Source organism: Hypanus sabinus, chromosome 13, assembly GCF_030144855.1.
Source record: "Hypanus sabinus isolate sHypSab1 chromosome 13, sHypSab1.hap1, whole genome shotgun sequence".
NCBI classification, from domain to species: Eukaryota; Metazoa; Chordata; class Chondrichthyes; order Myliobatiformes; family Dasyatidae; genus Hypanus; species Hypanus sabinus.
In genome coordinates, this window is record NC_082718.1 from 73,752,369 (window position 1) to 73,766,731 (window position 14,363).

At 43.2% G+C, this 14,363-nt stretch overlaps 1 protein-coding gene across 1 annotated transcript in view; it reads left to right on the forward strand.

The window, feature by feature from the left end:
* The window catches only part of sgsm1a (small G protein signaling modulator 1a), a 149,649-nt gene that overhangs the window by 79,709 nt on the left and 55,577 nt on the right, over nt 1-14,363 (forward strand). The window contains exons 8-12 of the mRNA XM_059986793.1: nt 1,513-1,658; nt 2,697-2,828; nt 4,698-4,822; nt 9,982-10,049; nt 12,946-13,109. Of these exons, the coding sequence (XP_059842776.1) occupies nt 1,513-1,658; nt 2,697-2,828; nt 4,698-4,822; nt 9,982-10,049; nt 12,946-13,109 (635 nt within the window). The remainder of the gene's footprint in view (nt 1-1,512; nt 1,659-2,696; nt 2,829-4,697; nt 4,823-9,981; nt 10,050-12,945; nt 13,110-14,363) is intronic.

A 14,363-nucleotide genomic window follows, 5' to 3' on the forward strand; every position in this document is an offset into this window, starting at 1 on the left:
GTTCCTTAATACGTTCTCTCAGGGGCTGCAACTTGGTGCGCCTGGTGCAGATGAGTTTTTCTTAGAGACTGGAACTCTCCCAGGCTTCCCACATCCCACACACAGTACAGATCACTACCCCGGAGCCGTTCTCACTAATCTACTATATCCTAACAGATGAAGAATGAATAAATAAAGACAGACAGAGAGCTACTTGCAAGACAATGTACCTCACCCAAACTTGCTCTCGCCCCAATGAGCCAAAGTCACGCTAAACACTGACACACTCCAAAAAATTGGCCACTCTGCTTGCACTTGCGTTACTTTTATTGGCTGTTTCTAATTAATCCCTCTTGCTGATTGGTCACTCCTCAACTCAGAATAACTGCCGTGAACCTCTGCCTTTGAAATCTCAATCACCACCCTGATTAAAACATAGCCTCTTTTACGCACCCCTGGTGTGGATTGTACAAGTGCAATGCTCCTGGAAGCAATGGGCAGTGGTTTCTCCAGCACAGTAAATCTCCCAGTGTTATCTATTCAAACTTGGTCTAAGTATCAATTGGCATATTCCAGAAGGTTGGGTTTTGATGACCCTTCTCTCTCTTTTTCTTCCTTTTAATGGTCCTTATTTTCCTCTGACTTCTTTTCCTTTGTTGGGAAAAGGGGATCATTTGTTACCTTTTCTTGGTTGCCCTTGGCAAGGTGGAGATGGGCTGCTTTCTCAAGCCACTTCCACCATTCTAATGGCTGTGTGCCCACAGTACTGTGGGGAGGGAGAAGCAGCAATGAACGGCAAGGGAGCAGGTTCCAAACATAATGGAAAACAGTAGAAGGGATCCTTCATCCCATGGTATCAGTGCTGAACACAATGTCAAATTAAACAGAATCTCACCTGCCTGTACATGGTCCCTATCTTTCCATTCTCTACATATTCATGCATCTGTCTAACCACTGTCTGTTCCCAGCAGCCCATCACAACCATCCACCACTCCTTGTGTAAAATATTGCCTCATAAACTTACCCCAAATCACCTTAAATGCATGGCCTCTAGTACTTGACATTTTGTCCCCAGGAGAAAGATTCTGACTGCATCATACCTCTGCCTCTCACAATCTTACAAATGTCCCTCAGGCTGCTCTGCTCCAGAGAAACCCACTTTCTGCAACCTCCCCTTCCAGCACATACCCTCTAATCCAGGCATTATCCTGGTAAACCGCTGTCTGTACCTTGCCCAAAACCTCCATGTCATATCACTCCTGTAATGGAATACCTATGATTGTACACAATTCATCAAGCGCCTAACCAAAGACTTTGTTTCACAATGAGCTCCTGATTCTTAGACTTAAATAGGGACCAGAATCAGTAGTTGTGGTGGCAATGTGACCTCTGTTGGTTTGACAGCTCGGTGAAAGGTTGGGGTGTGTGCTTTGCCCATTTTATTGGGCTCGAGCATTCTCCCATGAGTGCTGTTCTAAAGCTTGACATAGACATTACCAAACCTTCACTGTTGCCCCCTCTCTCTCTCACCAGTTGGGCCTTGTGCCCTCGAGTACACCAAGATGAAGACAGCTGATCATTTCTGGACAGACCCTTCAGCTGATGAATTGGTCCAGAGGCATCGCATCCACAGTGTGCACTGTCGCCAGGATTCACCAACCAAACGTCCGGCCTTGTGTGTAAGTTCACTTGAAGCTTGCTAGATCCTACCAACCCCCAACCCAGCCAGAACAGCCTTTGCAAGGGGAAAGATTGCTATGCACACAAGAAAAATGGTGGATGTGTCCAGGACAAGCACAGCCCCTTCAGACTAGCTTCTTGACATCATTAGTATGTCCCTGTGAAAGCTATAGAAACCAGGATTCTTCAATGTCTTTCAAGGTTGTGAGAGGTACAGCTTTTCTCTTGGAAGTGGCAGAGGAGGACAGGCGAACTGAAAAGTGAAAGATAATGAGAGGCATAGACAGAGTGGGCATACAGCCCCAGGGCTTCCATACAGAGACTGGACAGACAGACCCAGGGCTTTCATAGATAGAGTGGGCAGACAGCCCCAGGGCTTTCATACAGAGACTGGACAGACAGACCCAGGGCTTTCATAGACAGAGTGGGCAGACAGCCCCAGGGCTTTCCTCAGGGAGGCAATGGCCAATACCTTAGTATATCAGTTTAGGATGAGTGGAGAAACGTTTCTAGCAGATGTCAAAGACTGATACACAGAGAGACAACAAACACTGATATACAGGGAGATGACAACGACTGATACACTGGGAGGGGTGTGTGCCTGGGTGGGATCGGCACTTGGATGAAAGGAAAATAGGGGGCTAGACGTGTAGGAGAGAAGCGTTAGATTGTCACAGCATAGTGGGCCGAAGGGCCTGTACTGAGCTATATTGTTCTGTGTTCTATGAAACATATTTGGAGCAGGTAGGGATGTTGGTGAGCTGTCTTGTCCGAAGCTGTGATGCTGGTTTCAGTATTGGTGGTTGTTATAAAAGACCATCAAATTCAGCCGTACACCTCAGGGAAGGGGGAATCTGCTGATTCATTGATTCTGAATGACTGTATGAAATGGTAGAGGAAACCATTCAGTTCTGGTGCAGTGATGCTACACTGTGAGTCCTGGTGGGATCACATTCCAGGAACATGCAGAAAGGCATTGGTTCGATCTGCTTCCTCCTGCGGTCGTTCACTAACTCTGTCCCCGTGTTTCTGTCCAGATTCAGAAGAGGCATTCGAGTGGCAGCATGGATGACAGGCTCTCACTCTCTGCCCGTGACTATGTTGAGTCTCTGCACCAGAATTCCCGAGCGACGTTGCTGTATGGCAAAAACAATGTCCTGGTTCAGCCGGTGAGTAACTGCCCTGACACAGGGTTTTGCCCCGAAGCATCAACATTTCCTTTCCTCCCACAGATGCTGCCTGACTTGCCGAGTTCTCCGGCAGGCTGCCTCCCGGTGAAGTAACTGTACAAATGTGCTCCCCTCTGCAGCCCTCGAGGAATGCCTCTGCCTGGGGATGGGGAACAGAGGTTCACACTTCTGCCTTGGTCAGACCTGAGCTTCAGTGACACCCCAGTGAAGCAGTGAGGAAGTATTGAAGGGCTGTTGTCCAGTGAGGTGATTTAGGCAAAACCGTGGTGCTACCTCAGCAATAAGCCATTACGAACCACCTCTTGTACAACCACAGACTTGTCTCTGCTTGTGTTTATTTTTGCTCTAATGCCTTGTTGTGCTTCATGTTTTTCATTGAAAGTAAGACATAGGAGCAGAATTAGGCCCTCGGCCCATCATTTCTCTTCTGCCATTCCGGCATGGCAGATTTATTATCCCTGTCAACCCCATTTTTTGTTTTCTCCCAATAACCTTTGACACCCTGCCAATCCAGAACTTATCAACCTCCGCTTTAAATACACCCAATGATATGACCTTCCCAACTGTCTGTGGCAATAAATTCCACAGATTCACCACCCTCTGGCTAAAGAAATTCCTCATCTCTGTTCTAAATAGATGTCCCTGTATTCCAAGCCTGTGTCCTCTGGTCCTGGACTCCCTCACTATAGGAAACATCCTCTCCACATCCACTCTATCTAGGCCTCTCAGTATTCAAAAGGGTTCAGTGAGATCCCCCCTCATTCTTCTAAACTCCAGTGAATATAGTCCCAAAGCCATCAAATGCTCCTAATACCTTAGCCCTTTCATTCCCAGGATTATTCTCGTGAACTTCCTCTGGACCCTTTGCAATGGCAGCACATCCTTCCCTAGATAGGGGGCCCAAAATTACTCACCATGTTGATGTATAATTTCTGTTTCCTGTGTTGTCTGCGCCTTCGTAGCTGTGATGCTGCCACAAGCAGGTTTTTCATGGTACCTGTACCTCACCGTACTTGTGCACAAAATGATAAACTCTATTTGATTCATCGTAAAACCCCATCTGCTCTCTGGATGTGAGAGATTCTGTTGTATTGTTCCACAGAGCAGCAAGAGCACTTTCCTGGCCGATCTTTCTCCAAACCAGTGTTATTGAAACACTTTCTGTTGGTAATTACAACTAGCATTCTAGCATTCAGAAGACTGAAACATTGATTGGAATTACAAACTGAAACTGAGGCAGAAATATTCAGCAGCTCGGGCAGCTTCTATGGAGAGGGAAGTAGAATTGATGATTTTCCTTGCCAAGGAATTGGCTGCTGCTAATTTCCACAGCTTCTCAGTCCTCCATCAAAAATCCTCTTCACTGACTCAACTCTATTAGATTTAATCTTTATTGTGTGTGTGTGTGTGTGTGTGTGTGTGTGTGTGTGTGTGTGTGTCCATTTCCCTCCATCGATTCTCCCGGGTTGTGTGTGTTGCTGCAGACTTCCAGCATCTGCAGCTTCTGGTGTCTCCATGAAGCTACACAGAGGCCTTGAGGATATTGCAGTTACATTCCAGGGAGCACAAGAGTATTATTACAGAATGAGAAATCTGCTTAAGGAAAACATCTATTTGTTTCTTCAGTAGGAGCTAATGTGGGCTGAACCAGTTCTGAAGTTCTGGGTGATTGTCACTTTCTTTATGCTGGGACATAAGAGCTCCTGGGACTGCCCTGCTGTCTTCTGGGGTGCTTTAGCCCATTTTCTGATTGGCCCATGGTATACAGATACTTTTGCCCCACCTTCAGTGCCTATGGACCCTACGTGGTTGCTCAGTCCTCTATTTAAAGTTACATTCCTCCTTCAGAAAGATGATATGGAGCCCATCCCAGGATACCTTTCGCTCCATCAGACAGCAGAGACGATGACGTTAAAGTGGACGCCCAACCAGCTGATGAATGGCTCCGTGGGAGACCTGGATTATGAGAAAAGGTAACCTCTCTGTACCGGCTGGGATTATTGTAGATGATGTTTGCTGCATTAGGTAAGGAATATGCCTATTAAGGTCAAAATTTAAGTATTACTCTACCAGCTGCCTCTGGGCATCATGCTGGCAGTACTGTTAGATCCACTGCCTTATGGTTGTACGGACTCAGCACTCAAATCTGGTCCAGACCTCTAGTCTGCATGGAGTTTTCAAGTTCTGCCTGTAACCATATGTGTTTTCTCTAGGTGCTGCATTTTCCTCTGATATAAGACCATAAGACATGGGAGCAGATTTAGGCCATTCAGCTCATCAAGACTGCTGCACCATTCCACCTTAAGACCTTTGAGTTTGCCTAGCACTTTTTTCTTAGTAGTAGCAATGGCATTCACTCCTGCTCCATGACAATCACGGACCCCTGACACACTGTTAGTGTCTTTCACGGTGAAGACAGATGCAAAATACCCATTAAGTTTATCTGCCATTTCTTTGTCCTCCATTACTACTTCACCAGCATCATTTTCCAGTGGTCTAATACCAATTCTCACCTCTCTTTTACTCTTTATATAACTGAAAAAGCTTTTGATATTCTACTTTATATTTTTGGCTAGTCCGTCCTCATATTTCAACTTTTCCCTTCTTATAGCTTTTTTAGTTGCCTTTTGTCAGATTTTGAAAGCTTCCCATTCATCCAAACATCCCACTCACTTTTGTTACCTTTATATGTCCTTTCCTTGGTTTTTAAGCAGTCTTTAATTTCCTTTATCAGCTACTGTTACCTACCCCTGCCATTTGAGAACTTCTTCCTCTGGTGGCATATCTATCCTGCGCCTTGTGAACTGTTCGCAGAGACTTCAGCCATCTCTGCTCTGCCTTCATCTCCGCCAGTATCCTCCTCCAATCCACCTGGGCAAGCTCCTCTCTCCTGCCTTTATTCCATTGTGATCCTGGTACATGTGAGTTATGTTTCTCCCTCTCAAATTGTAATATGAATTCAAACATATTATGATCACTGCCTCCTTTACATTAAGCTCCCCAGGAAGATCTTAGTTATTACACAACACCCAATCTAATAAAGCCTTTCCCTTAGTAGGATCAAGCACAAGTTGATCTAAAAAGCTTTCTCATAGGCATTCAACAAATTCCCTGTCTAGCAATTTGACACCAATCTGATTTTCCCAGTTCCCTTGCATATTGAAGTCCCCATTACAATTGTGTCATTACCCTTATTACATGCCTTTACCAGCTCCCTTTGCAATCTCTTTCTTTCTTTTTCAATCTTTTTATTAGTTTTTTTTAAAAAAATAACACAATATTATATTAAATAGGTTATGAATACAATAAATTTGAAATTAAATTAGTAACAAGATAACATCTTTTTAAACTATCAGCGAAAAAGGATCATACAATAATCAATCTAATCTATATTGATTATACATGAAAAGATTAAAAATAATCATCAAAAGAAAAAAAAAGTATAAAATATAAGAAAAAATGTATATTTAAGGAAATAATAAAAAAAGTAAACCTAAACTAACATGGGCAGTAATAATAGTTTATATGTATATGATAGTGTCAAAAACTCCGGAACTCCACACCAGAACAAGAATAATAAGAGTAAAGGTCTGGAAGAAGTCAAATTAATTCATATGAAAGTGTCGAATGAACGGTCCCCAAGTTTCTTCAAATTTAATTGATGAATCAAAAATAGTACTTCTAATTTTTTCTAAACTTAAACAAGAAATAGTTTGAGAGAACCACTGAAATGTGGTAGGAGGATTTACTTCTTTCCAATTTTGTGATATAGATCTCCTGGCCATTAATGTTACAAAGGCAATCATTCATCTAATTGAAGGGGAGAATCGACTATCATCTTCATTTGGTATACCAAAAATTGCAGTGATAAAATGAGGTTGTAAATCAATATTCCAAATTGAGGAAATGGTAGCAAATATGTCCTTCCAATAATTATGTAAAGTAGGACATGACCAAAACATGTGGGTCAATGAAGCCACATCTAAATGACATCTGTCACATTGAGGATTAACATGAGAATAAAACTGAGCAAGCTTATCTTTAGACATATGAGCTCTATGTACAACCTTAAATTGTATTAAAGCATGTTTAGCACATATAGAAGAAGAATTAACCATTTGTAAAATTTTTTCCCATTTTTCCGTTGAAAGATTGTATTGAAGTTCTTTTTCCCATTCCTGTTTAATTCTACCTGATATCTCTGGTTGTATCTTCATACTCTTATTATAAATAAGAGCCACTAATCTCTTCTGACAGGGATTTAAAGTAAAAATTATATCTGAAAAATCTATGAAAGTTGAATTAGGAAAGGATGGTAAAACTTTATACAAAAAGCTTCTAATTTGTAAATATCTAAAAAAATTAGATTTAGGTAATTTAAATTTGTTAGAAAGTTGATCAAAAGACATCAAACTACCTTCAGAGAAAAGATCGCGAAAACATATTATACCTTTCCTTTTCCATATACTAAAAGCTTGATCTGTTAAAGAGGGTTTAAAGAAAAAATTAAGTAAGATAGGGCTATCAAGAACGAAGTTTTTTAGAGTAAAAAATTTACGAAATTGAAACCAAATTCGTAATGTATGTTTGACAATAGGGTTAGATATCTGTTTATTAAGTTTAACTAAATCAACAGGGAGAGAAGAACCAAGAACAGAAAATAGAGAATATCCTTGTGTATCATTACATTCTAAATTTACCCACTGTGGGCACAATGGTAAATCTAAATCTAATTTCCAGTATAATAAATTCCGAATATTATTCGCCCAATAGTAAAATCTAAAATTGGGTAAAGCTAAACCACCATCTTTTTTAGATTTCTGTAGCTGTCTTTTACTTAATCTGGGGTTTTTATTTTGCCACACAAATGAGGAAATTTTTGAATCAATGCTATCAAAAAAAGACTTAGGAATAAAAGTTGGTAAGGCTTGAAATAAATATAAAAATTTTGGTAAAATCATCATTTTAACAGCATTGATCCGACCCAACCAATGATAAGGATAAAGGAAACCATCTAGTAGTAAGTTGTTGAATTTGATGAAGCATAGGTAAAAAATTCAATCTGAATAAATTTGCAATCTCAACCCCACATCTTGGCTGCTACTTGAAGTCCTATACATGATTCCCATTATACCTATTTACCTCACCTCCGCCTGTTCTCAGCAAAGCCCTGTTGAGCCAAAGCCTTACTACTCTACCTCAGACTACTGCGATGATGACTGCTCCACCAGGCGGTACTTTTCTTTTATAGAGACTGGCTTTTTAAAGCTCTTTGCCAGACCTGCGCAGGAACGCTTCTGTTGGATGTGTGGGTTGGTAGATTCATTGGTTACCATATTTAATCTAGTGTGTAGGACTATACACTGGACGGGGGAAGAATTGATCAGAACCTGGGAAGGGCTTGGGTGACTCTGTAGCCAGTGACTAGCATTCAACTCCTGCTACTGACAAGTTAACAAATTTCACATCACATGCTGATAATAATAAACTTGATTCTGATTCTGTAGGGAGTTTATACATTGGGGGTATAATGGGGGGGTTAGACCATAACCCATAGACCATAATAGACCATGGGGGGGGGTTTCCTCCAAGTGCTCTGGTCTCCTCCCACAGTCCACAGATGTATGGGTGTAATTGGGCCATGTGGGTTCATTAGGCCAGAAGGGTGTGTTACTGTGCTGTATCGCTAAATAATTAATTAATTAAAATGGAGTGAGTTGCTTGATGATCAGTGCTGACTCAGAGAGCTGTAGGGCCTGTTCCTGAGCTCTGTGGATATATGAATCTATTTCATCATCTCCCAGTTGGCACTCCCATCAAGTTTACCCCTGAATGGATCACACACATTGGCTAAAACTCACTCTTGTGTATGGTGGTCAGAGATGGTTGACAGCAACAACACAGTTTTACTGGATTTATTGTGCATCCCGTGTCAAGGACCACGTGCTGATTGTTAATATTGACCACAGGCTGAACCACATTCTCTTCATTGAAGGATCTGCTGGCTTTTGACACTAACTCAGCAGCGTCTCTGCCCTGTCTGGTGGTGCAAATTACTCTAATGCAGAGGCTTCTATCCCTTTTCCTGTGATTTCACCTTTCCCATTAAACAACCATTGACTGAGGGGTCCATGGACCAGGTTGGGAACACCTGCCTTAAAGAAGGTAGAGATATACAGCAAGGAAACAAATGAGAGTCCTGCCAAAGGGTCCTGGCCTGAAAAGTCGACTACTTTTTCTGTAGATGCTGACTGGCCTGCTGAGTTCCCTCTAGCATTTTCTGTGTGAAGCAAGGTTGTTTGTCCCGCTGCATCCTCGAACCCCTACCATTAACTGAGGAGTCCATGGACCCCAGGTTGGCAACCCCTGCCCTAATGGGATTTGACCTCCAGTTGTCCAAGCTGCATGTCTGGTTTCAGAACCACCAAACTCCTGTCCTCATCTCCTATCCAGATCTGTAGGACTGAAATCCCAGTGGGTTATTTACCTTGTCTGTCCTTCGATTATCCTTCAAAGGAGGGCGGTCCCTCCAATGACAAGGAAAGTTGTGAAAGGGGTGAATAGAGTTAAAGAGTCCATACGACATACAACACAGAAACAGGCTTTCTAATCCTCATTGATCTGTTTTCCTTGCTAGCTCCATCTACCCACATCCAGACCATAGCCCTCCATACCCTTCTCATCCATGTATCTATCCAACCATCTCCTCAAAGTTGAAATGCACTACTTTCGCTGGCAACTCATTCCACACTCTCACCACCCTCTGAGTGAAGATCTCTCTCAGACACCCCTTAAATATTTCACTTTTCACACTAAACAACGACCTCGAATTGTAGTCTCACCCGACCTCGGGGGGAAAAGCCTGGGTGCATTTACCCTGCCTATACCCCTCATAATGAATGGAAGACACATGGTAAATTCATTGGAGCTTGGTTACATGCTGAAGTTATACACTGGACCAGTTATGCCTTGCTCTGATCAATATTAGAAATGAACTGAGAGACGTGCCAGTGTGTCATACCAAGGTAAAATTTGCTCTAGCCATACAGCACTTGGTTCAAAGAGTGGGAAATGTATGTGTGCTGGGAAATATTGCTGGGTGATCTGCATGAGATTTGATCTTGTTTTCCAGTGTGTACTGGGACTATGCCATGAACATCCGCCTGGAGGAGATTGTTTACCTTCACTGTCACCAGCAGAGTAAGAAGAAAAGAATTTCATGCTTGCATGTCATACCTCTCACTCCATTGCATAACTCTCAGGCACATACAGTCCACCCTGATCCACAAGCCAAAATTATTATGAAGAGTAAACTTACTGAAGCTCAGACGAACATTAGAAGTCCAAACACCGGCAGACCTGTGGACTGAGAAGTGGGATTAACATAAAGTTTACATGGGCCGGCATGGACATGTTACCAGTTTGATCATCTAGAGTAGATAAGTTCTAATCCCACCATGGCAAGGATCGATCAAACAAACTTAAATGAGTTCTGATCCCATTGGAACAGCCCAGGAGTTTGACTTCTCCAGTCTGTAAAATTAACTTACGGTATTAGGTGAAATGATTACAAGACAGTTAACAGATAGTCAAAGAAATCCTTGCTGAAGCAGTTTAGGGAAGATTACCCGAATCTGATGCTGCTTAAATTTCCAGTCCCACATTTCACAATTTGTGTGGTTTAATTGCACATCCTGTTGATGCCTGGAGAAGCCCAAAGGTCTGGTCATTATGAGTGAACCACCTCGGGGTTTATTGTTGGTTGTGGGCTTGTTGGCTGTGGGAGTCTTTATTGTCCCTTTTCTGGCTTTGGGAGGGGTTGACAACCCAATGCCTTTGACCACTGCAGTCCATGTGGTGGGAGAGTCACTTTCCTCTACTCTTCCTCCTCTATCTTGTTTCCCTTCATATCATAGAAACATAGAAAATAGGTGCAGGAGTAGGCCATTCGGCCCTTCGAGGCTGCACCACCATTCAGTATGATCATGGCTGATCATCCAACTCAGAACCCTGTACCTGCTTTCTCTCCATACCCCCGATCCCTTTAGCCACAAGGTCCATATCTAATTTCTTCTTAAATATAGCCAATGAACCGGCCTCAACTGTTTCCTATGGCAGAGAATTCCACAGATTCACCACTCTCTGTGTGAAGAAGTTTCTCCTCATCTCGGTCCTAAAAGGCTTCCCCTTTATCCTTAAACTGTGACCATTCTGTACTTCCCCAACATCGGAAACAATCTTCCTGCGTCTAGCCTGTCCAATCCCTTTAGAATTTTATACGTTTCAATAAGATCCCCCCCTCAATCTTCTAAATTCCAGTGAGTATAAGCCTAGTTGATCCAGTCTTTCTTCATATGAAAGTCCTGCCATCATATGCATCAAAGATGAATGCATCTCTTGTTGAGTAAACTAGTCGGCTTTTGCAGCTCGCTCTGAGGGCACCTCGTCCTTCTCAAGGGCAGTGAACAATGAGCAATAACTGCTGTCCGCAATCTCTCAGTGAATTGAAAAATCAAATGATCTTCCACAGACCATAAACCTTCTAGAGTCACTGTACGTGATGCAGTTGCAAATGCAGCAAAATCAGCAAGGAAATTATCTTCAGCTAGAAACAGAAACGCCTGTTGGCAAGTTTGTGTGTTTGCAGCAGTTCATCCTAAAGATTGAGGCACCACATTACTTTCCAACACTGGTCCCCAATATTGCTGTCTGGACAATACTGCAGCAGAGCTAAGCCATCGATCTTTATCTCCGTTTACCTTGACCTTTTGGCCCACCATGTCTGGCCTAACCATGATGCTAATCCAATTCATCCTGCTGAATGTGGCCTATATTCCTCCATCCTTAACCCCTTCATGTACCTGCCTCTTAAACATAGCTGTCATATCTATTTCCACTTCTTTCCTTGGTAGCACAATCCAGGCACCTGTGACTCTGTAAAACCTGTCCTTCCTAAATCTCCCTCTCACCTTAACCCTGTGCTCTCTGCTATATATACCTGGGAAAAGACTCTAGTCATCTGCTCTGTCATACCTTTTAGAATTTTATGAACTTCTAATAGGATTCCCTCAGTTCCTGACACCACTGAGTAAACAATCCAAAATGTCCAGTCTCTAACATGTAAAATATTGTGTGGTGTGTTGGTGCGTGGCCTAGTGGATAAGGCGTCAGTCTAGTGATCTGAAGGTCACTGGTTCGAGCCTTAGCTGAGGCAATGTGTTGTGTCCTTGAGCAAGACATTGAACGACACGTTGCTGTGCGACGACACCTGTGCCAGGCTGCTTGGGTCCTAGTGCTCTTCCCTTAGACAACATCAGTGGCGTGGAGAGGGGAAGGCTTACAGCTTAGGCAACTGCTGGAGTCCCATACAACCCTGCCCAGGCCTGCGCCCTGGAAACCTTCGAAGGCACAAATCCATGGTCTCACAAGACTAACAGATGCCCATTATTATTATTAGATTGTGTGGTGTGGTAGTGTACAACATCTTACAGTACCAGCGTTCTCTGTTCAGTTCCACCACAGCCTGTCAGGAGTTTGTATGTTCTCCCCATGACTGCGTGGGTTTCCTCCGGGTGCTCCAGTTTCCTCCCACTGTCCAAAGATGACTGGTTGATAGGTTAATTAGTCATTGTAAATTGCCTTGCGATTATGCTAGGGTTAAATCAGGCTGGATGGCATGGCTCATTGGGCATGAAGGACCCTATTCTGCACTGTGTCTCAATAAATTTAATCCAGGCATCATCCTGGTGATCTTCCTCTGCATCCGGTCCAAGCCTCTTCATCCTTTCTGTAATATGGTGACCAGACCCATACACAAGTTCCGAATGTGGCCTGACCAGAGTTTTACACGTCAATAACATGATTTCCTGACTTATGTACTCAAAATCTATTTGTAGCCCATTCTCAGTCCTCACCTTCACTCACAGCTTCGCAGAATCGTTTGAGATGCAGCTAACAGCAGTCTTAGAGAGTACTTCCAGCTAGGCCAGCTGTTAGCTAAAGAGCCTGAAATTTTATTGGCCGCCCAATACAGATGGACGGTAGTGTGCCAGTTCTGCTGGTAATGCATTGGTTCCATTCTCCCTTATATCCACAGTTGACAGTGGTGGTACAGTGGTCCTGGTGAGTCAAGATGGCATTCAGAGACCTCCGCTCCGCTTTCCCAAGGGAGGACATCTTCTGGCATTCCTCTCCTGTCTTGAGAATGGCCTCTTGCCTCGCGGGCAGCTGGATCCTCCTTTGTGGTCACAGAGAGGGAAGGTAAAGAGAAGTTCCTCACTGATATTCTTGATGTGAAACGGTGGTTTGAAGGTATATCCATGAAACGCTGGAAACACTGAACAGGTCAGGCAGCCTCTGTGGTAGCAGAAAGTGTCAGGGTTGTTGAGATGTTTTTGATGAGGCCATCCAATGTTCCCCTCTCTAATTGCCCCCATTACCCTGTCAACTAGAGTTTTCACCAACAGCTTAACCCTCCCTGGCATATCAGAGCTACCTCAGCAGAGCTTACTATCGCTTTCCGAGTTCTGCTGAAGGGCTTCAGGGCTGTATTGTTTGCTTATTATTTGTGGGTTCTTACAGTACCAGCATTCTGTGTTCAATTCTGCCACTGCCTGTCGGAGGTTTGTACGTTCTCCCCATGACCACATGGGTTTCCTCCAGGTATTTACACAGTTTGTCTTCTTTTGCACGTTGTTTGTTTGTCAGTCTTTGTGTGTCATTTTTCATTAATTCTTTTGTAATTCTTTGTTCTACTGTGAATGCCTACAAGAAAATGAACCTCAGGGTAGTAAATGGTGACATGTACGCACTTGATAATAAATTTAATTTGACTTTACTTTGAAGCACTGGCCCCTTTCCCATAGACAGGACCTGAAATGATGATTGTTTACGCCATTTTCGGTGATTTGCAGCCTCTGGTAGTTGTATGATTTTAATTTATTTAAGGTCTTGGTTGTAAGTTTGAACAGGTCTGTTCTCAGAATTCTGAATGGCCATGCCCAGAAGAGGACTAGAATACGGGAGCATGGAAATACTGTTCAGACCTCCTCTACATTAGTGAGACTCGTTGTAAATTGGGGACTGCTTCATTGAGCACCTCCACTCCATCCACTTGTTCGGTCCACTCTCCTCTCCTATCAGATTTCTTCCTCTCCAGCCCTTATACCTTTTCTACCAACCTGGCTTTCAGCTATCCTCCTTCCCCTCCCCCCCACCTTTTTATTCTGGCATCTTTCCCCTTCCTTCCTAGTCTTGATGAAGGGTCTTGGGCCTAACATCAACTGTTTATTAATTTCCGTAGATGCTGCCTGACCTGCTGAGTTCCTCCAGCATTTTGTGTGTGTTACTTTGGACTTCCAGCATCTGCTGATTTTCTTGTGTTTAGACATTTGGAATATTGTGCTGGTCCTGAAGAGAACCTAGAGGAGATTCATTAGAATGAAAAACTTAAAATTTGAGAAACATGATGCTTTTGGGCGTGGTGATAGCTAGCCAGTGGTGCAGTGGGACCCA